This window comes from Falco rusticolus, chromosome 3, assembly GCF_015220075.1.
Source record: "Falco rusticolus isolate bFalRus1 chromosome 3, bFalRus1.pri, whole genome shotgun sequence".
In the NCBI taxonomy this organism is placed as follows: domain Eukaryota; kingdom Metazoa; phylum Chordata; class Aves; order Falconiformes; family Falconidae; genus Falco; species Falco rusticolus.
Window position 1 is genome coordinate 28,205,523 of NC_051189.1, and position 17,822 is coordinate 28,223,344.

The 17,822-nt window shown below is 35.8% G+C and overlaps 1 protein-coding gene across 1 annotated transcript in view; it reads right to left on the reverse strand.

Annotated features, from left to right (window-relative positions):
• VPS13B (vacuolar protein sorting 13 homolog B) overlaps window positions 1-17,822 on the reverse strand; it is a 476,916-nt gene that overhangs the window by 92,845 nt on the left and 366,249 nt on the right. The window contains 2 exon segments of the mRNA XM_037379063.1: window positions 3,799-4,206; window positions 15,533-15,670. Coding sequence (XP_037234960.1) covers window positions 3,799-4,206; window positions 15,533-15,670 — 546 coding nt within the window.

The window sequence follows — 17,822 nt, forward strand, 5'->3', positions numbered from 1 at the left end:
TCAACTTCTCTCATTTATCTGCTCTTTTGGCAGGTAGGTAGTGCTAATTTCAACACCAAGCCTAAATTAATTGAAAGCCATATGTTTAGAATTGCATTCTATTTCCTAGTATTTCTTGCTAAAAATTATTTCAGCTTTAATAGCATGTGACTGTTCTAGAGCAAGCTACATAGCTCAAGTGTGATAGCAAGCAGTCTAAAATCTGGGTACATGGCACTCGGGAGCTCTAACCACTTTGTAGAAGATGCCACATCCTTTACAGGATGAAAATCACTGAACCAGGTCTAACGATAGTTCTTGAAGTTGGGGTTTTTGGCAACAGTACAAATAAGCTGCCAAAAATGAACTAGATGTTTGTTATCGGCTTGTATGAAATGGGTACAAGTTTTAACTTGTAACTCTAAGTCACAAAATATAAAACAAATACAGATAACCATTTTATTTAACATCAGTATGACTTGAACTCCTACCCTTAAGGGTATCTGAAAAACTATACTGGTAGCCTTTTCTAAAGTAAAATGAATATCATCTTTTTTTGGAAAGGGATTTTGTTTTGGTTTGCTTTTTGCCAATATACTGCACCACATTCTACAACAGTATTACTTTACTAAAACCCAAATACTCGGGATTTCACCAGGAGTATGGAGGAGAATGTAAGTATTCCAGCAGAAATAGTAACCATGTTGTTATAAGTAACTGTTGTATTAAAACATGAAAAATGTCCAAAAAATTAAGTCCCTTGACACACTAAAGGTTTGGGGTTGTATAACAGTGCAGCAGGATATGTAGAAATGGAGGTGTTTTAATTTGATCCAACTGCAATGAGAGTGTTCAACACTTACAATTTATTTCATTAGAAGTGAAATAATTCAACTAATTAGCCCTTCTGTTTTTTAGAAGCTACATCTTCTACTTTCATGAGAAATTAAGACAAAAAGTTAAAACTGAAGGCCTTTAGTTTTCATGGTTAAATAGAAAGACTAGAGGGAAAACTGATAATTAAAAAAAAATGTTATATGGCAATCTTCTGTCTTGATTTCAGCAAAAAAAAATAATAATCAAAGCATTACACAAGGTCACACACTTTTGTTTTCCCCCTATAAGCAAGGAAAAATGCCGACAATACATTCTTGTGAGTTTTTTTTTGCTAAATAATTCCTAGCAAATAGGATTCCTTACAAACCAACTTCATCTCCTACGTTAAAACTCATCTGGAAAAGGGGTCGTTTACAGTGTTTATAAAACACTGCCACATAAAATGTGTAAAAAAACATATTTCACTAAAAATAGCTTGCGTAAGTATGGGATTAGAGTAGTTTCTACTGCTATAATTGTTCCTTTGTAGTTTTTTCCATGATGTTTCTGAACAGCGTTTTTAACTATGTTTATTAAAGTCAGCACATAAAAAAGGATCAAAGAGAAAGCTAGTGAGAACCAAAGAAACCCCAAGCGTATTGTGTTGTCTCACTGGGGAGTTATGCAGATTCAAGTAAACAAGTGCAAATTGTTGAGGTTTTAATGAAAATTTTCTACAATTATTGTATCTGAAGTCATTCTATATAATAACATCTGTACAGCAGATGGCCATACTGTACAAAAGGCAAGTAATGCTCCTTTTTCTTCCTCTGTTTTAACAGTACATCTGAGATGACTACTTTTGTCATTGTGCTTAGTTTGGTTCAGCAAATAATTTGTAAAATGCAGCTGTTGCAGATGGTCACAATAGTTATTTGACTGTAAAATCAAAGACACAGTGAAGTATTTGGGTATTAGTTTCATTCTGTAAAAAAAATATCTGACATTAACCCTGTTCAGCTCAAAAGGTATATCTATAAAGCCTTTTGTAAAAAGAAAATTAGCGAAGAACTGACATTTAAATACTCCTTGCTCAAAAGACACAACTACTACACTTTTTTCCAATTGAGTTAGCTTGCATAATTTCTTTACAATAATAAAACAAATCTAGTTAGTAACTGTGGTATTCTTCTGAAGTATTTTTAACACAAAATTATAACACCATTTCCCTCTCACTGAGTAATTTATCTTCGTTCCTGAAGGTATATTTTCCATTTTGGTTTCTATTAGCACTTTCATTTCAAATTATTAATTTTAGATAAAAGTTCAAACTATTTATTAAATGAATTTTTGCCAGTTTCAATCAGTTTTGTGGAAGTGTGTCTAAAACAATTTAGTGCATTGTCACAGTAACATGCAAAACCTCATGCACATGTATTTTTCTTATTATAAAGCAAAGGTAAGGCAACTTTAACTGGAAAAAAATGTGAAAAGTGTGTTGATGTCTGTTTATTGTTTGGTTATTAAAGTTTTTCATACAGAATAACTAATTACCATTTTCATTAGATTCAGCATCAGTGTTGCTTTACTTAACAATGCTTGCCAGACAACAAATGTACTGAAGATTCATGTACAGCTTGTGACATGAAAAATAGTTTGGCTTCCTCAGACTGCCAGAAGAACTAAGAAACAGAACTCTGTAGCAGAACATTTCTGAGGCTTAACGTGCAAGGCAAGGTACATTCTCTTTCTGGGAGGATGAAAAACTCCAGGATAAGTGATATGCACTGCTGACTTTGCCAAATTGCTTTATAGTACAGTGACAGAACAGGCTCAAGCTTTGATATATCAGAGCTTGCTGGAGACACTATAATGTACCATGAGACAGATAATGTACAAATGATAGAGGGGAAGTGATGGAAGGAAAGAGGATTATTACACAGAAAGAAACCTAGAACTATTTAAAGGACATTAGAAAGGCCTTTTCCTCAGTTGCAGTGCTTTCTGTGCTAGGCTTGTGATCTGATTGGAAAAGTTCCTGCCTGTGCTGTTGTTTATTTATGGATAAATCAAGAGTTTCAGGCTCCAGCACTTCCATACACTTTCATGTCCTATGAACCTTACATTTTTCATTTTTAACTTTTAAAACAATAAAGAAGCCATGAAACTTGCTGGCCTAAGGATAAATATTTCTGATGAAAAAGAAATAAATCACCACCTCGCTTGGCCTACAACTTGTTCCTTTCAGCTAAAGACCATTTTGCCTCACAAGATACTCTGCCAACTACCTACATCTGGCTCATATCCATATCATATAAATGTACCATCTTATTAATGTTATTAAAAGACTAATACAACAATTTCCAAAGACACTTAAAATTGTCTTTATTTTAATGAGTCTCTGGTATCCTGTTAATTATACCCAAGCTGTGAAGTTTCCTTGCAGTTCTGCAGTAATGAGGCTGGAGCACCCGTTTTCCCTGGGTGACTCTCAGCTGTGCAGAGGAAGCATGTAAAAATTTAAAACTTCACAAGCCTGGAGGAGAATAGTGATATGACTCAATAGTTACATAGCAGCATATGTCAGGGCTCTGAACAATTATTTCTGGTTTGGTTTTTTTTTTTTTTAACAGAAGTATAGGGTCCTAACAAGAAAATGTAGTTAGAGAGTGAAAACTGTCAAAATCTTGCCCTTTGAAGTATGTGCTGAATTATCAGAATACCTGAATAGTGGTTCTGGTAACCACTATTCCAGCCAGAATTCCATCAATAAATTAGTAATTACAAGCTAGGGGATATTAACTACAAAATTAAGTACTCTTTGGTGCTGCCTTACTGCAAGGGAAACTCAGGTAATGCAGTCCACTAGGTATTTGCTATTTTCTGTTGTAGATTTATTAAGTTAGCCAGAGGAGTTCCCTTCAGCGGCCCATGCTTTAAAATGGTTACTAGACCACCACTTGAACAAGTCAGTAGCACTTCCAACTTGGAAAAAACTCTTACCTGCACTTTTATGTCCACTTCTAATATTCAGGCTCCCAGTGAGGTTTGATAAAGAGACTAACAAACAAGGTTTACTGGGATGTGGGATGGTTTCCATCAAAATAACCACTTGAACAGTGTGAATGGAAATCTTCTGGAAGCAGGAAAGGGCCTGCCACAAATTTTCTTGTACTGAAGCCTTTTGCACAGCATTGGTGTGTGCAGCAGGTAGGAAATCCTTTGTACTGGAGTGCTTGGTTATTGAAGTGACATCTTCATCTGGAATAATGCCAGCTGGTGGAGCAGCCTCCTTCCTGGGCTCATCATCATTTGTGGTTACAATTTGCTTAAAAAACTGGTTTATTTGATCAAGTCTGACAAAACTGAGATTTGCTTTTAAAGGTTTTGATATGTCCACATTTATGTCAGCTGTAGGAGGGAATCAGAGAAAGAAGTATGAGAAGCTATAGTGCAATTATTCAAGCAAAGTAAAAATATTAGAAATTTAGTGGAGATAACATTATTCCTATCATGTTTAATTAAAAGAATAGAATCAATGGTAAAAAATCACGAAACTGTTTTTAGGAATAAATCTGAACCAAAACATCATGAAAAGTACTAGAAGCAATTTTCACTATATACAGTTTTAAAGCAAGAAACATGTCACAACATGAATCTTATTTCCCTGTTTCTTCCCAGGGATTACCACAGCTAACTGAAAGACACACACATTATTTGAGTGTGTAGGAGGGAAAATACATTAGTCCTTTTGTGTCAGAATGAAAATACACTTCACATTCTCTTGAGTTTTACATCCAATAGATCTATTTGACTAAAATCCAAAGACAACAGTGAACATTTTCAACACATTTAAATGAGTGAATAACATGTATATTTTGTTGTTTCCTATACACACCTAATGTGCAGTATTCTTCCATGCATTTTCAAGATGAAATGTAAAATAAAAAGCAAATATAAAAACAGAGATATGTTTAGATTTCTTTGTTTTCCAGGAAGATTGGAATAACCTAATATTTTAAAAATGTTCTTTGTCTCCTTAGTGAAGGATTTTGGTACTTCCCAGACTATTAAATTCTCACAGAATTTTTAGAAATCACAACTAATATGAAAAACATTGACAATAGTGATATTTTAGTAGCTGAGAAGTTGCAATTACCAAGATTATTTCACAGATAGGAAGCAGGATTTTATGATGCCTGAAACTCATTTCTGTGCTGCTATCTGCCTTTTTATCAGTACATTATACTTCATTACAGAAATCTAGCTTTAACTTAGGTTTTTAACATGTTTCATTTCAGATTCAGCTTTCATCCAGTAATGAGACAGCTACCCTGGGCACAGGGAAAAGCCTGCTTTTCACTTTGCTGTTTCATTCCCACAGCCTCACCCTCAAGAACCAAAAAATGAGTAAAATTTTGTGCATTTATCTAAACTAGATTATACGTTCAGAGAAAACAGCACTACTTAGTTTCAAGTTTCATTATAGATATAGGAAATACTGTTAACGGTTTTACACAGATTAATGACTATTTCATCAAAATTAGGACCTAGTTTCAACTTGTCCAGGATCACGCTCTACTTTTAATGCTGATGGAAACTTAATGAGCTTGTCTTCCACTCTTTAGGTAAATTACAAGTTTTAACAACAATGGTAAAGGGCTGCAGGAGCAGAGCTTTAGAGCTGCTCTTAAGCATAGGTTTATACTGACTTTAGAGAGTCCCAAGCACATGACAAAGCACTTTTATGACCCTCCCAAAATATCTGGGGGTTCTAAATTTACCTTAGGTGCTTTAGTATCTGAATAGATAATTCTCTGATTTATAAACTAGCAATTTTTCTGCAAAGAAAAATTTATTAATGGCCATGTAAGATTTTTTATAGCTGAATAAAAAACACCCAAACTTAGCCACTGCTAACTAAGATTTAAGACTGAAAAACTATTTTAATTGTAACTTACAATTTTAATCAATGGTTTTCTGAAAATACTTTCTCTTGTGTTAAAGCCTTCTATGCTGAAACTGTGGCAAAACACTAGCTAACACATGACCTAGTGGAAAGGCATGTATCAAAGCTAGGAAGCTGGACGTTACAAAAAAGCAAGATTTTTAGGCACCCAAACTCACACATGATCAACTTGGAAGATTTTTCAAAATACTTGTGTACTGATATTTTTAATTAAAACCAAGGGAAGAAAAATGTCATAACACTTTGGAAAATCTCTCCAACCTTCTTGGCACTAAAGAACACCCCAAGAGTCGCCTGCCTTTTTGCACACACCCTTGGTTCTCTCCTCCATTTGAATGGAAAAAGGAGACTTACGAAGAAAGTAGAGACCCATGTGACATTACAATATTAATTTACTTACGATACTCAAATGGAAAGGAGTGTTATTCTAATAAGTTTTTTAAAAAACCCCAAAACAACAAAAACCCAATCGAACAAACCAAGCAGCATTTTTAAAATGATCCAAGTCTGAAATCCAACTTGCACTAGGATTTGGGTTTCTGAACCATTTAGGCACTTTCAAATCAAGTCCCTTATCAACTTAATTTTCTCCATTAACAATGTAGTAATAAAGGAGTAAAACAGAAGATATGTGCTTGGCTTTGCTACATAATTAAGTCTGTAAGTTAATAAATGAGGAAAGGACCCTTATTGCTTGGTGTGACAGCTTTCACAGCTAACTGCTTTGCCAAAAGCACATTTTATTGCCAACACTTTCCTACGGTAGTATAGCCCAGAAGAGGAAAAAACCCACAACCCAAGAACTACTTAGACATAAGTTGATAGAACAGGTGGAAAGCTAAAGCCAGAGAATAAACTGATTGAGAAAGATTTAAAAGGAGATGAATTCAAGAGCAATAGTTCTCTCTTGGGCTTCCTCAGGCCAGGGCAGAGAAGACACAGGCTGCTGGTGAAGCTCAGTGGTGGAACATGCACAACACCTGGGGTGCTGGGCATGTGTTTTATCACTGCTGTTAGTCACTTGTTTTCACAACCACCACACTCATCTAAGAGAGCAATAAAAAAAATGGACGCTAGGACACCAGAGAAATGCAAATGAACTCCCTGTTTTCTGTTTGGAAACAACACATGTCACACAGAAAATGTTGTCATGACTGATAGCTTGACAAAGGCTTGTATTAAGTTATTATTATCCAGTGAATCAGCTCTGACCAAAGGTGGTGGCAGCCAGGAGCATAATTGCAGAGAATGTAATTCTGGAACCTTCACTGCAAATATTTTAACCATCTCATAATGACATAGGCTATTTTTACAACTGGGGAAAGATTATATAAGGAGATTCTTTGGCATTTTAAGTAAAATGTTCAAAAAATAAAAATCCAATTGAGCAATCAATATTTTTAGTCTTTGTCCCGTTTTACAATTTATACATAGCACTGTAAAAGAAACTTCAACATTTCTTCAAGAAAAACATATTTAAGTGATGGACAAACAGTGAAAACTGATGAAATATGAAGACCTATACATAGCAGCTGGTGAAAATAGATGTTCAGCAGCTTCTTCAGTCACTCAAAATGGGCTAAAAAGAGATGTTTCAATGTAAACGGTCACCTAGATGCAGCTGAAATAAAATTTCCAGCGTGCAAAATCCAAGGGAGACAGTCTTTTTAGATGATTTTAAACACCTTGGGAAGCAAATCACGCAGCACTGTGCAGATTCTGTACCGGTAGGAAAGCACTGGTTCCTATAATACAAACTCCTCTTTGAATTGTCCAAAATTACCTCGGAATCATGACAGAGAAAAAGGTAGCTCAAAGCTGCCTTTAACTTCTCAATTACACTGACAATTACATTGTCGATACTCTCTCTCCTTTGGCTGCTAGTGCCTTGCTACCACAATTATACCCCAATGCTTTCTTTAGATTAAAGGCATAGTAGCAATAACTTATTTTGCCAGGTGTTATCTATTTCCAGCAAATAAATAGTAAAGAAATTACTGTGTTTGTAAATAGATTTCATTCAAGTGAGTTATTTCTGATTGTGTTTATATCAGACTGAACTAGACAGTATTAGAGCAGTGTTTTTTTTATTACAGTGTAGCATTTGAGTGCAGAATTTAACTTGTTCTTTCTCTCTCTCAATTTCTTCACTATGTCTCTTTAGATTACCCATTAAATCCATGTCTGTCAATTATTAGTTTCTAATTGCCCTTCACAACTTTCTGAACAGCTACTAGGAAACAGAATGATGAAATGACTATTGAGTTAAAAGGTGATTAGATAAATATAAATAAATTACACTTATTATATGCTCACACCACACCAGGAGATGACTTAAGAGTGGAAGGGAAAGAATCACATTGCAATAATGAAATCAGAGAGGGAATTCGGGTCCCAGAGGCGATTCTACGGAGTTTATGTTAATGTACACCTTGTGGGGGACCAAAAATCAACTGGAATAGTTTCCTGAAAACCGTTTCCAGCTATTTTCTCATTTAAAAAGTTCCAACTTCACTTGACCCATTAGTCATCATATTACTTACATTTATTATGTATTTTGAAATCTATTACAAAAAACCCAATGGATTCAATATGGCCTGTTTGAACAAAATCATAACATCTATAAAAGAAAACCTATGAGCAGCACTCTGAAACTTCTGTCTGAAACAATTTCTTTCTTTGTCATTTTATTACTTTGAGCTTCAGATAGAAAATTTCAGGGTTATGTGTATTTTACCCTTGTTCTCCATAACATTCAGATTTGTACTGTGAAGATATAATTTTATGCTGTGAACTTCGGATAATGATATTATTCAAAAGGACTTTTTATTTGGTGGGCTAAGGAAGAATAAGCAACGCAAAAATAACAAAGTTCCTAGCAAGTTGCTTTAGGTCAATCCCAGCTCTTACTGAAGTCAGTGGGCTTATTCTAATATATGCCATAACTTAATGTACACCAGGTTATTATTTCCATGACTAATAAACTACCACAGTATACTCCTAATCTGAAAAACCAGAAAGTAAACTCCATGAAAATTATTTATAAGCTTTATTTATATGACTGGGATCTTTTCACAGACTATGAGAAAAGTTAAGAAAAATATGGCATCTTCCAAGAATGTGTTCCCTTCTCATACCCCTCATTCTGCAGTGAAACTTTTATTTTTTATAGCTAATATAGAAATACCAGGTCTTTCTCCCTCAGCGTGGACATGGGTCTCATTCTCCTCTACCCCAAGAAGGCGGTAAAATATTAAACTTCTTAATAAATAGTACTGTCATAGAAGAAACTACTGTTTGCCCTAAACTCTTAGGAGGATTGAATTTCCTAGTCCTAAACAGGAGAGGAGCAGACAACAGGCAGGAAACATTTCACCACCAGTAATATTCTTTCTCTGGGAGCCACCCATCCTGATGTAGGGAGTTTAAACAGAGGAAATCTGAGGAAAGTAAAGGTAATCTTGAGCCCTGATTCTGATTTGGAGTCAGGGTGGCCCTTCAGTAACAGAGAAATGGCTGAATTGCAAAAATTAAATTTATAAAAATAGGGAAGAGAGAGACATGTAAAGAAAAGACTAGCTGTACTGTTCTCAATTGTCCCTGGTCAGGCATCAAAAGAGAGACAAATTAAAAGAAATTGAAAAGCAAGAAGAATCCAAATGAATTGTTTTTATCCTCTAATTCATCATTCCCAATTTGGATCAAGGGAAAAGAAAGGAGAAACTTGAGACAAGGCTTCAGAGGCCATCTGCAGTCCATCTTTTATTCTGCTTCTGTGAGACAGATGCCAATTAGTCTGGAAGAGGCTGGTAGTCACTGCTCAGTATTTCTACCTACTGCTGTCTGTGTGCTGCAGCTCTACAGAAGCAGCTCTCTAAGGCCAATATGGCAAACTACAGCCTTCAGGGAGCTTAATCAACCTGAGCCATACAGGGTGTTCCCCAGCAATAACAACTCCTACTTCCATGACCTAGTATGTCACTGACATTATGGAAAGGTGACACTAAGACATTAACAGCTCTAGCTAGCCAGTGCCTGAGTTTCAGATCTCAGACAAGGGTCAGAGTGATGTCATTCTATTCATTTTTAAAAATTGTCACAATTGAACCAAAATAAATTGTTGTAGGTCAAGACGACCAAAGATACCATGAATAAATGATGGCGGGTTACTGCTGTTCATAGGATGTTGACTAAAATTAAGCAATTGTGCAACTACCAAATAACCTACAGAAAGGTGTCAAGAGTTGGGTGGTAAGGCCAAAAACTATAACGGGGACATTGGGAGCCACGACCATGAAAAGAAAACACTCATTAAGGGAAATGTTAACTCTCTCAAAGAGCCAGGGAAGTTGAAGCACAATATGGTGGCATGAAACAAATTTTTCCAGATCATGGAGCACGTTTGTGGAAAAGAAAAGAACCCATAAATACTAACTCTCTATGATGTGCTTAGCTGCTGAATAATACATATACATTAAGACATAAATGGGGGGGGGGGGGGTAAGAGGATTTCAGAAAATAGAGTGAATGTGTGAGGTAAGTTTTAAAAGAATGCTGCTGCACTGGAAAAGATACCAAGAAAATATTTCCCAACTTATCCATGTGGCTTTGGTGTGCAGTTTTAATTTTCAGTACTTAGCCATCTAAGAAACTAAATTTAAAATAGGTGTTGTAGACACTGCTTTCAGAAAAGTACTTTGATAATTTTATGCATTATTACACTGGTATTACAGACAATAGATGTGTCAAAACCAAAGCAATACCTACAGGCTGGTACACCTGTTTGGAATATTTCTCTTTGCCTTCTTAATCAAATAAATATCATTTCATGGCTACAGTGTCAGTGCTTTAAAAACTTGTTTGTAAAAGAGCAAAGGGAAAAAAAACCTACTAGAAAGCTCAAAAGTTTTGCAAATGACCCAGAGTTAATTAGAAAAGTCTGCACCCTGGCTAGTTCCCCTTCTCACGTGTCAGCTCTCATTAAATCAAAAAATTCTCATTTCAAAGTTAACAAACACCATGGTTAACAAAACTGTTAAACTGGGATCAAGTGGGCACATTCCTAGGTTTATATATGATGTCATGCTAAGCAGCCCACAGCTGAACTTGCAAGCAGTATGAATGATTTTTCAATATATTAAGTATCTGATCTAATGCTAATTTTCTCTCTATAGGCTAACTGTGCTGGGAACAGGTGGCCCTGCTTTCAATTACGGAGGGCTAACATGCCAGTGTGAGGCCTGGATTAGTTCACCTTCTCACAGGGAATTTGCCTCGGTTGGGAATGGATTTATTATGGCTTCACACATGGAATGGAGCTCATGTCAGCTGAGGGCAGTGATACATCATATGATTCAAATTAACCTGCTGTGGACTGTTCCGCAGGGCTGATATTGTGTATTAAAATGACGACATTTTTAAAACAGCTTGAAAGAAACCAGGATTGCTGAAGTGCAATGGTTCCAATTTGTTCCAACTAATCTATCACCTGCTGGAGATATTATTCTAGTGGGTTTCTGGTAGCTGCTATTTTCCAGGCTTCTCCATACCACTGACCTTGCTAATGGATACAGTTGTTGCCTCTGCAAACAGGGGGGAAAAAAAGCCAGAGAGAGTACCATGGTGCGGTTTTGTTTGTTGCTTTTTAACCATAAACCTAGCTCCAGTGCCATGCCCCTCGTGGTGTCCAAACTGTGCCACAGAGGGACTGGCAGGAAAGAGCAATCCCCCAGGTCACCCAGGTCTCACTTCATCTTTCAGTGGGACACGGCATTTCTTTGTTTGTCTGCATAGTTTCTTCTGTAGAAAGGATTTCAAAAGGCAAAGCAAGTATCAAGGACTGCAGCTGTTTTACACCTAGCCTAATGTCTTCCCAAGAAACTGCTGGGGGAAGAGGACTTTGGCATAAACCATCTATATTTTGCATGTATGAGTATTTTAAGGCAATTTGTATGAAGCTGTACTTCACAAACATGTTTTGTATCATTTGCATGCAGAAAGAATACATCAAAAAGGCAGCTTTTATAGCTAAGAAAGCATAGTTGTATTAAAAAAAATCCAAAGAAAGGACTAGAGGGTAAAGAGAATAGATTTTCAAACACTATTAAAACAAGATGGTCATATTTGTTCCTCACCTAATGAATAATATCTAATACTGAAGCAATAAATAGTTCTTTTACATGTATTAGACGAGAATTAGATGTACAATCCAGAAACAGACTGATTATAAAAGAGAAAGGGTCATGTAAACTGATGTAGATGGAATTTAAAAAATTTTAAATAATTAGTTACTGTAGAAAGAGAAAGAATAGTCCTTTAATACATTGTGGGGTTAAAGTTGAGGTCTGTTCCCACAGGCCTGATGATGAATGCTTATTTCTCCTAGGATCCTATTACCTTAAATCTGGAAGAAATGTCATTTTTCTTTAGTTGCCAAAAATGTACAAAATAATCAACTCATGCGGCAAGAAGTGCATTAATGTATCCTGTTATTCTCATTTAATTAGTGGTTTCCAAGTTTAGCTACTTGCTGTAGTTTTTTGATCTCCAAGCTAATATGGACTGACAACCTGGTTTCCTGTGTGGTGAAACCATATGATTTTTCTGTGGAACACTATCTACTTATCTACTTCAGCTGACAAACGATTTACAAGGAGTACCAGTTTTATCTAACACAGCAAACACTTGGAACCACTTGCAGATTTTTTCTTTTAACTGCTTGCATAGTAGTTTGCATCATACAGAAGATAGGCGTTTGATAGTTATATTTGAAATTTAACCTCAGCACACTAACAATGTATTTTGCAAGAAAAATGACATTACAATTAAACCACTGAACTTTAAACACTCATAATCTATACAGAAAGCCACATAGTTAACCCAGCTGCTACATCCAGACTTTTGTCTGCATAGGCACAGCTTCTAAAAATGTGCTGACTCTTTCAAACAGCATATCAGCTGTACCCAACAAGCATTTTAATAATTTACTTATTGCAGTTATAAAACACAGATACATAAATGAATATGAAAACGCACAGTATGCCTTAGAAAACATACCACTTAGCAGCAGCGTTATTTGCCAAATGTTCACCCAAAAAGTGTAGGCCCTCGAGGCCTGCAACATAAGCATACTTCAGCAGTGCCTTTATTTATTCAATTTATTAATTGTGATGTCTTCCATCACAAATATTGTTTGTCTGGTGACCTCACAAGAACTTCCCGGAGTTTTGCTCAGGTTCTCATCCTCAATGAACAACTGCCAACTTAGTCAGGATCTGGTGGTGTAGGCACTTTCTCCAGGCCTGCTGATGGCCAAGCTACCTCATTCTGGAAGCAGCTGTGGTTAGAAGACTTTCCCCCCCGGGAGAGTTAGTAACTTATTTTCCAGTAGCCTGCTGAGGAGCTGTCAAGCTTTCATAATGCTTTGTATGTGCCATTCTGATGCAATCATATGCGGAAAGTGCCTTCCATTACTCATCCAATGAAACCTCCAACCACCAAGGAAGGCTTCTTGGTAAAGGTTAGTTCATTTGAAGAGGATCTCACAGTGGCAACACCTAAGGTTAGAAAAATCTGCAATGGAATCCAGAGCTGTTTTGTTATATTATGCCAGCAAAACACTTCGTTAAAATTCAGAGTAATTACTGTTGAGTCATGTGTAATGGTAGTTCCAATTAGCAGCCAAAAGGTGATAAAAAAGCCCAATGCCATTTGGCTAAGAAGAGATCCTGCAGGAAATCTCTGAAGTTTGATATGCTTCGTGAAAATAAACAGACTGGTTTATGATGCATTAATTTATTGGGTTTTAGATCCCTATTTAGTCATATATCATGGAGGGATTTAACATCGATTCAAGATCTGACTGAATTGTTGAGAATGAAGTAGACACTTAGACTACTTGTGAATATATACTTTGCAATTTATACCAGCTTCCACGTCTGCTAGTTTAGTTAGAAGTCTGTCCTACTGGCAGGAGAGCATCAGGGAAAAACCTTCAGCTGTGTAATAAATTAAATATAAAGGCTGCGCCAAGAAACTACATTGAGAATCTTCAGAAAAGGGGAATGCACAGACAAAGGGTCTGGCAATATGGGAATCTGCCAGATGTGGGGAGAGAGAACAGAAAAGAATTGGGAGAGGGGGTGTGTGTGTGTATGTGTGTAAGGGTAAAGGAAAACCAATCTGGGAGCAGTAACGGAAAGGCCACTGATAGCAGGTGTTTCTACACCTCCTGTGCTGGTCACGATTAGAATGAAAATCCAATATTATCAATTAATCCTTTAGTCCAAATGGCAGTAGAACATGCAGTAGGTCTGAAGGTTCAAAGTCCTATTAACAAAGCCAAACAGGGATCAATATACAAAAGTTTTGCATTGTCAGGTGGTTTTAAAATCTTCTCTTAAAATAATGCTAAGGCAGCACAGAAAACAAAAAAAGGGGTAGTGATGAGGTTGTTCATGTACTTTATTCTTTCCTCGAGACTCCTGCCTGCCTACCTGCAAAAAATGGATTTTCAAGTTATGTAATTGAAGTATTTATAGTCAGCAGGTAAATATGTATGTCTTATTCTCTGGTTTTTCAATTTGCTGTCCTGTGGACTGATACGCAGAAGTGATTACTGCTTCACCCAAAACCAATATTAACTGTCTCCAACATTTAAATTTCTGTATTTTAAGCACCACCGAAAATTAAATGGTGAGTTTTAAATTGGTAACCTTAATATAATAAGAAAATCCTCAATTTCTGTGCCTCAGTTCCCTTCTGTGAAAAGGCAAGGGCATACTATTCCATCACCCATGGGAGGGTTGTACAGGTAAATTAGTATTTCTGTAGTGCTTAAATCTTAAAGCAGTAAGCAACGCAGAGGAAATATGGAATTCTGCTGTAGAGGCAGGTTTAGATAGTGTGCTGTAAGACTGTATGAATAGGGAAACACAGTACTGAAGAGTTACTCACTAAATGACTGATAACAGCTCATTCTGCATGCTGACTGAAGTAAGGATACTGGGGGGGGAAGTTACACAATTCAATGAATTATAAAAAATATGCAGAAACAAAATGAATTGCGATGGCACAGGTAAATGTGAATGTATTTTCTAACTTTTAATATAACTTCAATTATATTCTATGTAGTAATGTAGTTATAGATACAGAATTCACAAAATAGAGAATGGATGACATTTCAATTTGCAGGAGTTTCTGACACTCTAGGAGTGAAACTTCAAGTCACATTATTTTAAGTAAATGCTAATACACATTCATACTACACCACTTACATTTTGTGCTAATTAAAGAAACAGAATAACACTATTTGTTAAATTTTACAGTATCAGCACTTTAGATGATAGGAATTTGCAATGCCAGGTATCCAGATGCCAAAGAACTCATAGGAATGTGGCTTACAAAAATGTTCAGAAACATTTTAAAAGCCAGCTTTTATAAAGATAACTAATAAAATTTCAGTTGTTCTAGGGCTAGAAGCAGGTAGGTTTCATTCCACTGGAAATGTGCCAACTTCAGCTCTCCTGAGCAGTAAAATTTCTAAATTTACCTTGGGAAGAGAATAAATACTTAGACCTTAAACCTATGACTGGTCCATGACGGACCATTCCTCAACTTTGACTTCAATTCAGGGTAATTGCTGGAGGAAAATTTCACATTCATTAGCAAAGAATGCAACATTTTTCTTATTATCTAACGTGTGTGTCTATGTGTGCATATCTACAAATAGATTACATTAGAAAATACAGATTGAAGTGCAATGCTTACCTGGTCCATTAAGGAAGTCTTTAATTTGCACAGTGATAAAAGGAGGTGGAATACCACTTTTAGCATCTACCTCTCCTGCTACTGTCTGCAACCAGATCTTGCAATAATCCAGAGCTTCTGGTAGAGTCTTCCCAGGATCTATAGGTGATAATGATCATAGTCATTAATTATATTCCAGGAATTTGATACATAGACAATTGATTAAAGAGTATTTAAAAGTTTAAATTGTAACAAAGTAAATAATATTCCTAATAGAGCTGTTACACGTAACATTTGTGCCTATAGACAGATGCATGTGTATAACTATGCATGCATACACAGACAAGAGGGCAAAGCTGTAATTACACAAAGTATAGGAAACCCACAGAAATACCAAGTGAAATATGAGTAAAAACCATCAGTTACCACAAGATGACTTTAAATAGCACTCAATTTTAGCATTAATTATGATGACACTTAAGCAGTCCTTACAAGAGAATTTGTGCTCAAAACCTGCTACTTCTATATTGTATTTTCACCACCAGATAGAAAATAATAGATAAATTATAAAGGTTAAAAATCCAGAATGCTACCAGATCTCAGAAACAGAGCATAATGACAATATGGTTGTATCATTCTCTTTGGAGTTTCACTCAATAGCTTATCAGTAGCTATTCTTGCATACCACCTTGAATTGTATTCCTTTGATCAGTCTATAATATTACAATAGTACATTAAAATTAACTTCCTCCAAGTGCTATTCTTCATTTTCCACATATTACAAATGGCAAAACCAGTAGTGTAAACAGCTTTTTAATCTTCAGCAGCTCATGAACTTCATTATAATAGTCCTCAACTCTGGCACTACAGGTCTTAAGTTCTAAATAATCAATTATTCTTTGTTATCTAGACTTGCTACATTAATTATGGAATGTCTCTCATCTGCAATGATTTAAGGAGGTTTTCCTGATGTTATTCTCTTCCATTATCAGTCAATTAAAACCTACTATAATTACTTTATTTGAATTTCACTGAATGGATTGCTTTCAAGAGCACTATTTACATACCCACTATTATAGTCAACATATGGTATCGTGGTATCACAGTCATATGTGGACTGGGTATATAAAGCCAGCTTTGGAATTTGTATTTCTTGACCTTATCATGTGATTCATATAAAACTTGGCACATATGAACCCTTATGTGATTTCAAAGAACCTACTGAAACCAATTGATCATGACTTTAGATCTATATGGAAAAGATCAAAAGTTAGCACATTCTTCTGTTTTTATTTGATCAATTTTCAGGCAATGACTTTACAGCAGTATTTGTAGTGCATGGCATATACATTACAGCCTTTCCTTCCCTTTATTCCTGCTATACATTTATAAAAAGTCAGCTCTCAACAGTTATTTAAGAGCTGTCACTGCACACAACAGATTTGTATATTTTCCACGTGAATTTCTGTATTTTTATGGTTCTTAGCTCTTTCCTTTAATTACATTAACCAGAATGGTGTGGCACACTCCCTTTTCTGTAGTAACTACTTTAGGGAGTATCTTGTTTCCTGTGTCTGGAGTTTGTCTAGTATACTGAAAATACTAATAGTAAAAAATCTTTACCACCAAAGTACACATCTTTTGCAAAATCTAGGGATCTATACCATATCATCTTGTTCTGTGCTAGCAGCTCATCACAAATAAATAATACACTAATGTTTTTCAGAATATATAGTGTAAAGCACTGTAAAAAATTACTCAGCATTGTGCAATGAACATCACTGAATCAATTAAATTGATCTCTAAGTTACTGTTCCTTCAGAAGTATTAGTATAAACGTTTAGGTGTACCAATATGGGGCAAAATGTTGCAATATGCCACTATTTTGTCTCATTTCTGAAAGACGTCATCACATACTGTACATAGCAACCTTGATCATCTGCCGGCTTTTCAGAAAATCCAGTAAAATTAGTCAAACATTTCTTTTGAAGAATACTTTTATAGGTATTCCTATTACCCTAAAATGTGTTTATGTTATAAAATACCTAATAATTATTTCAAAGTTGCAGCTGTTTAAAGATGAAAATATCTTTGATGAAAAGAACTTACATAGCAGAAAATCCTTGGGTGACATAATACATTAGCTATACAAACCCTGCCCTCAAGGCATTGGGAATTGCAGCATGTAAGCACAGAATAAAAAAAAAAAAAGGAACCATGGGGCACTCAGATTATTTTGCTCTCTCATGTCTCCAAGGAGCACAGTACCATCACCTCTTCATTACCTGGGGCACTGCAGGACGGGGATACA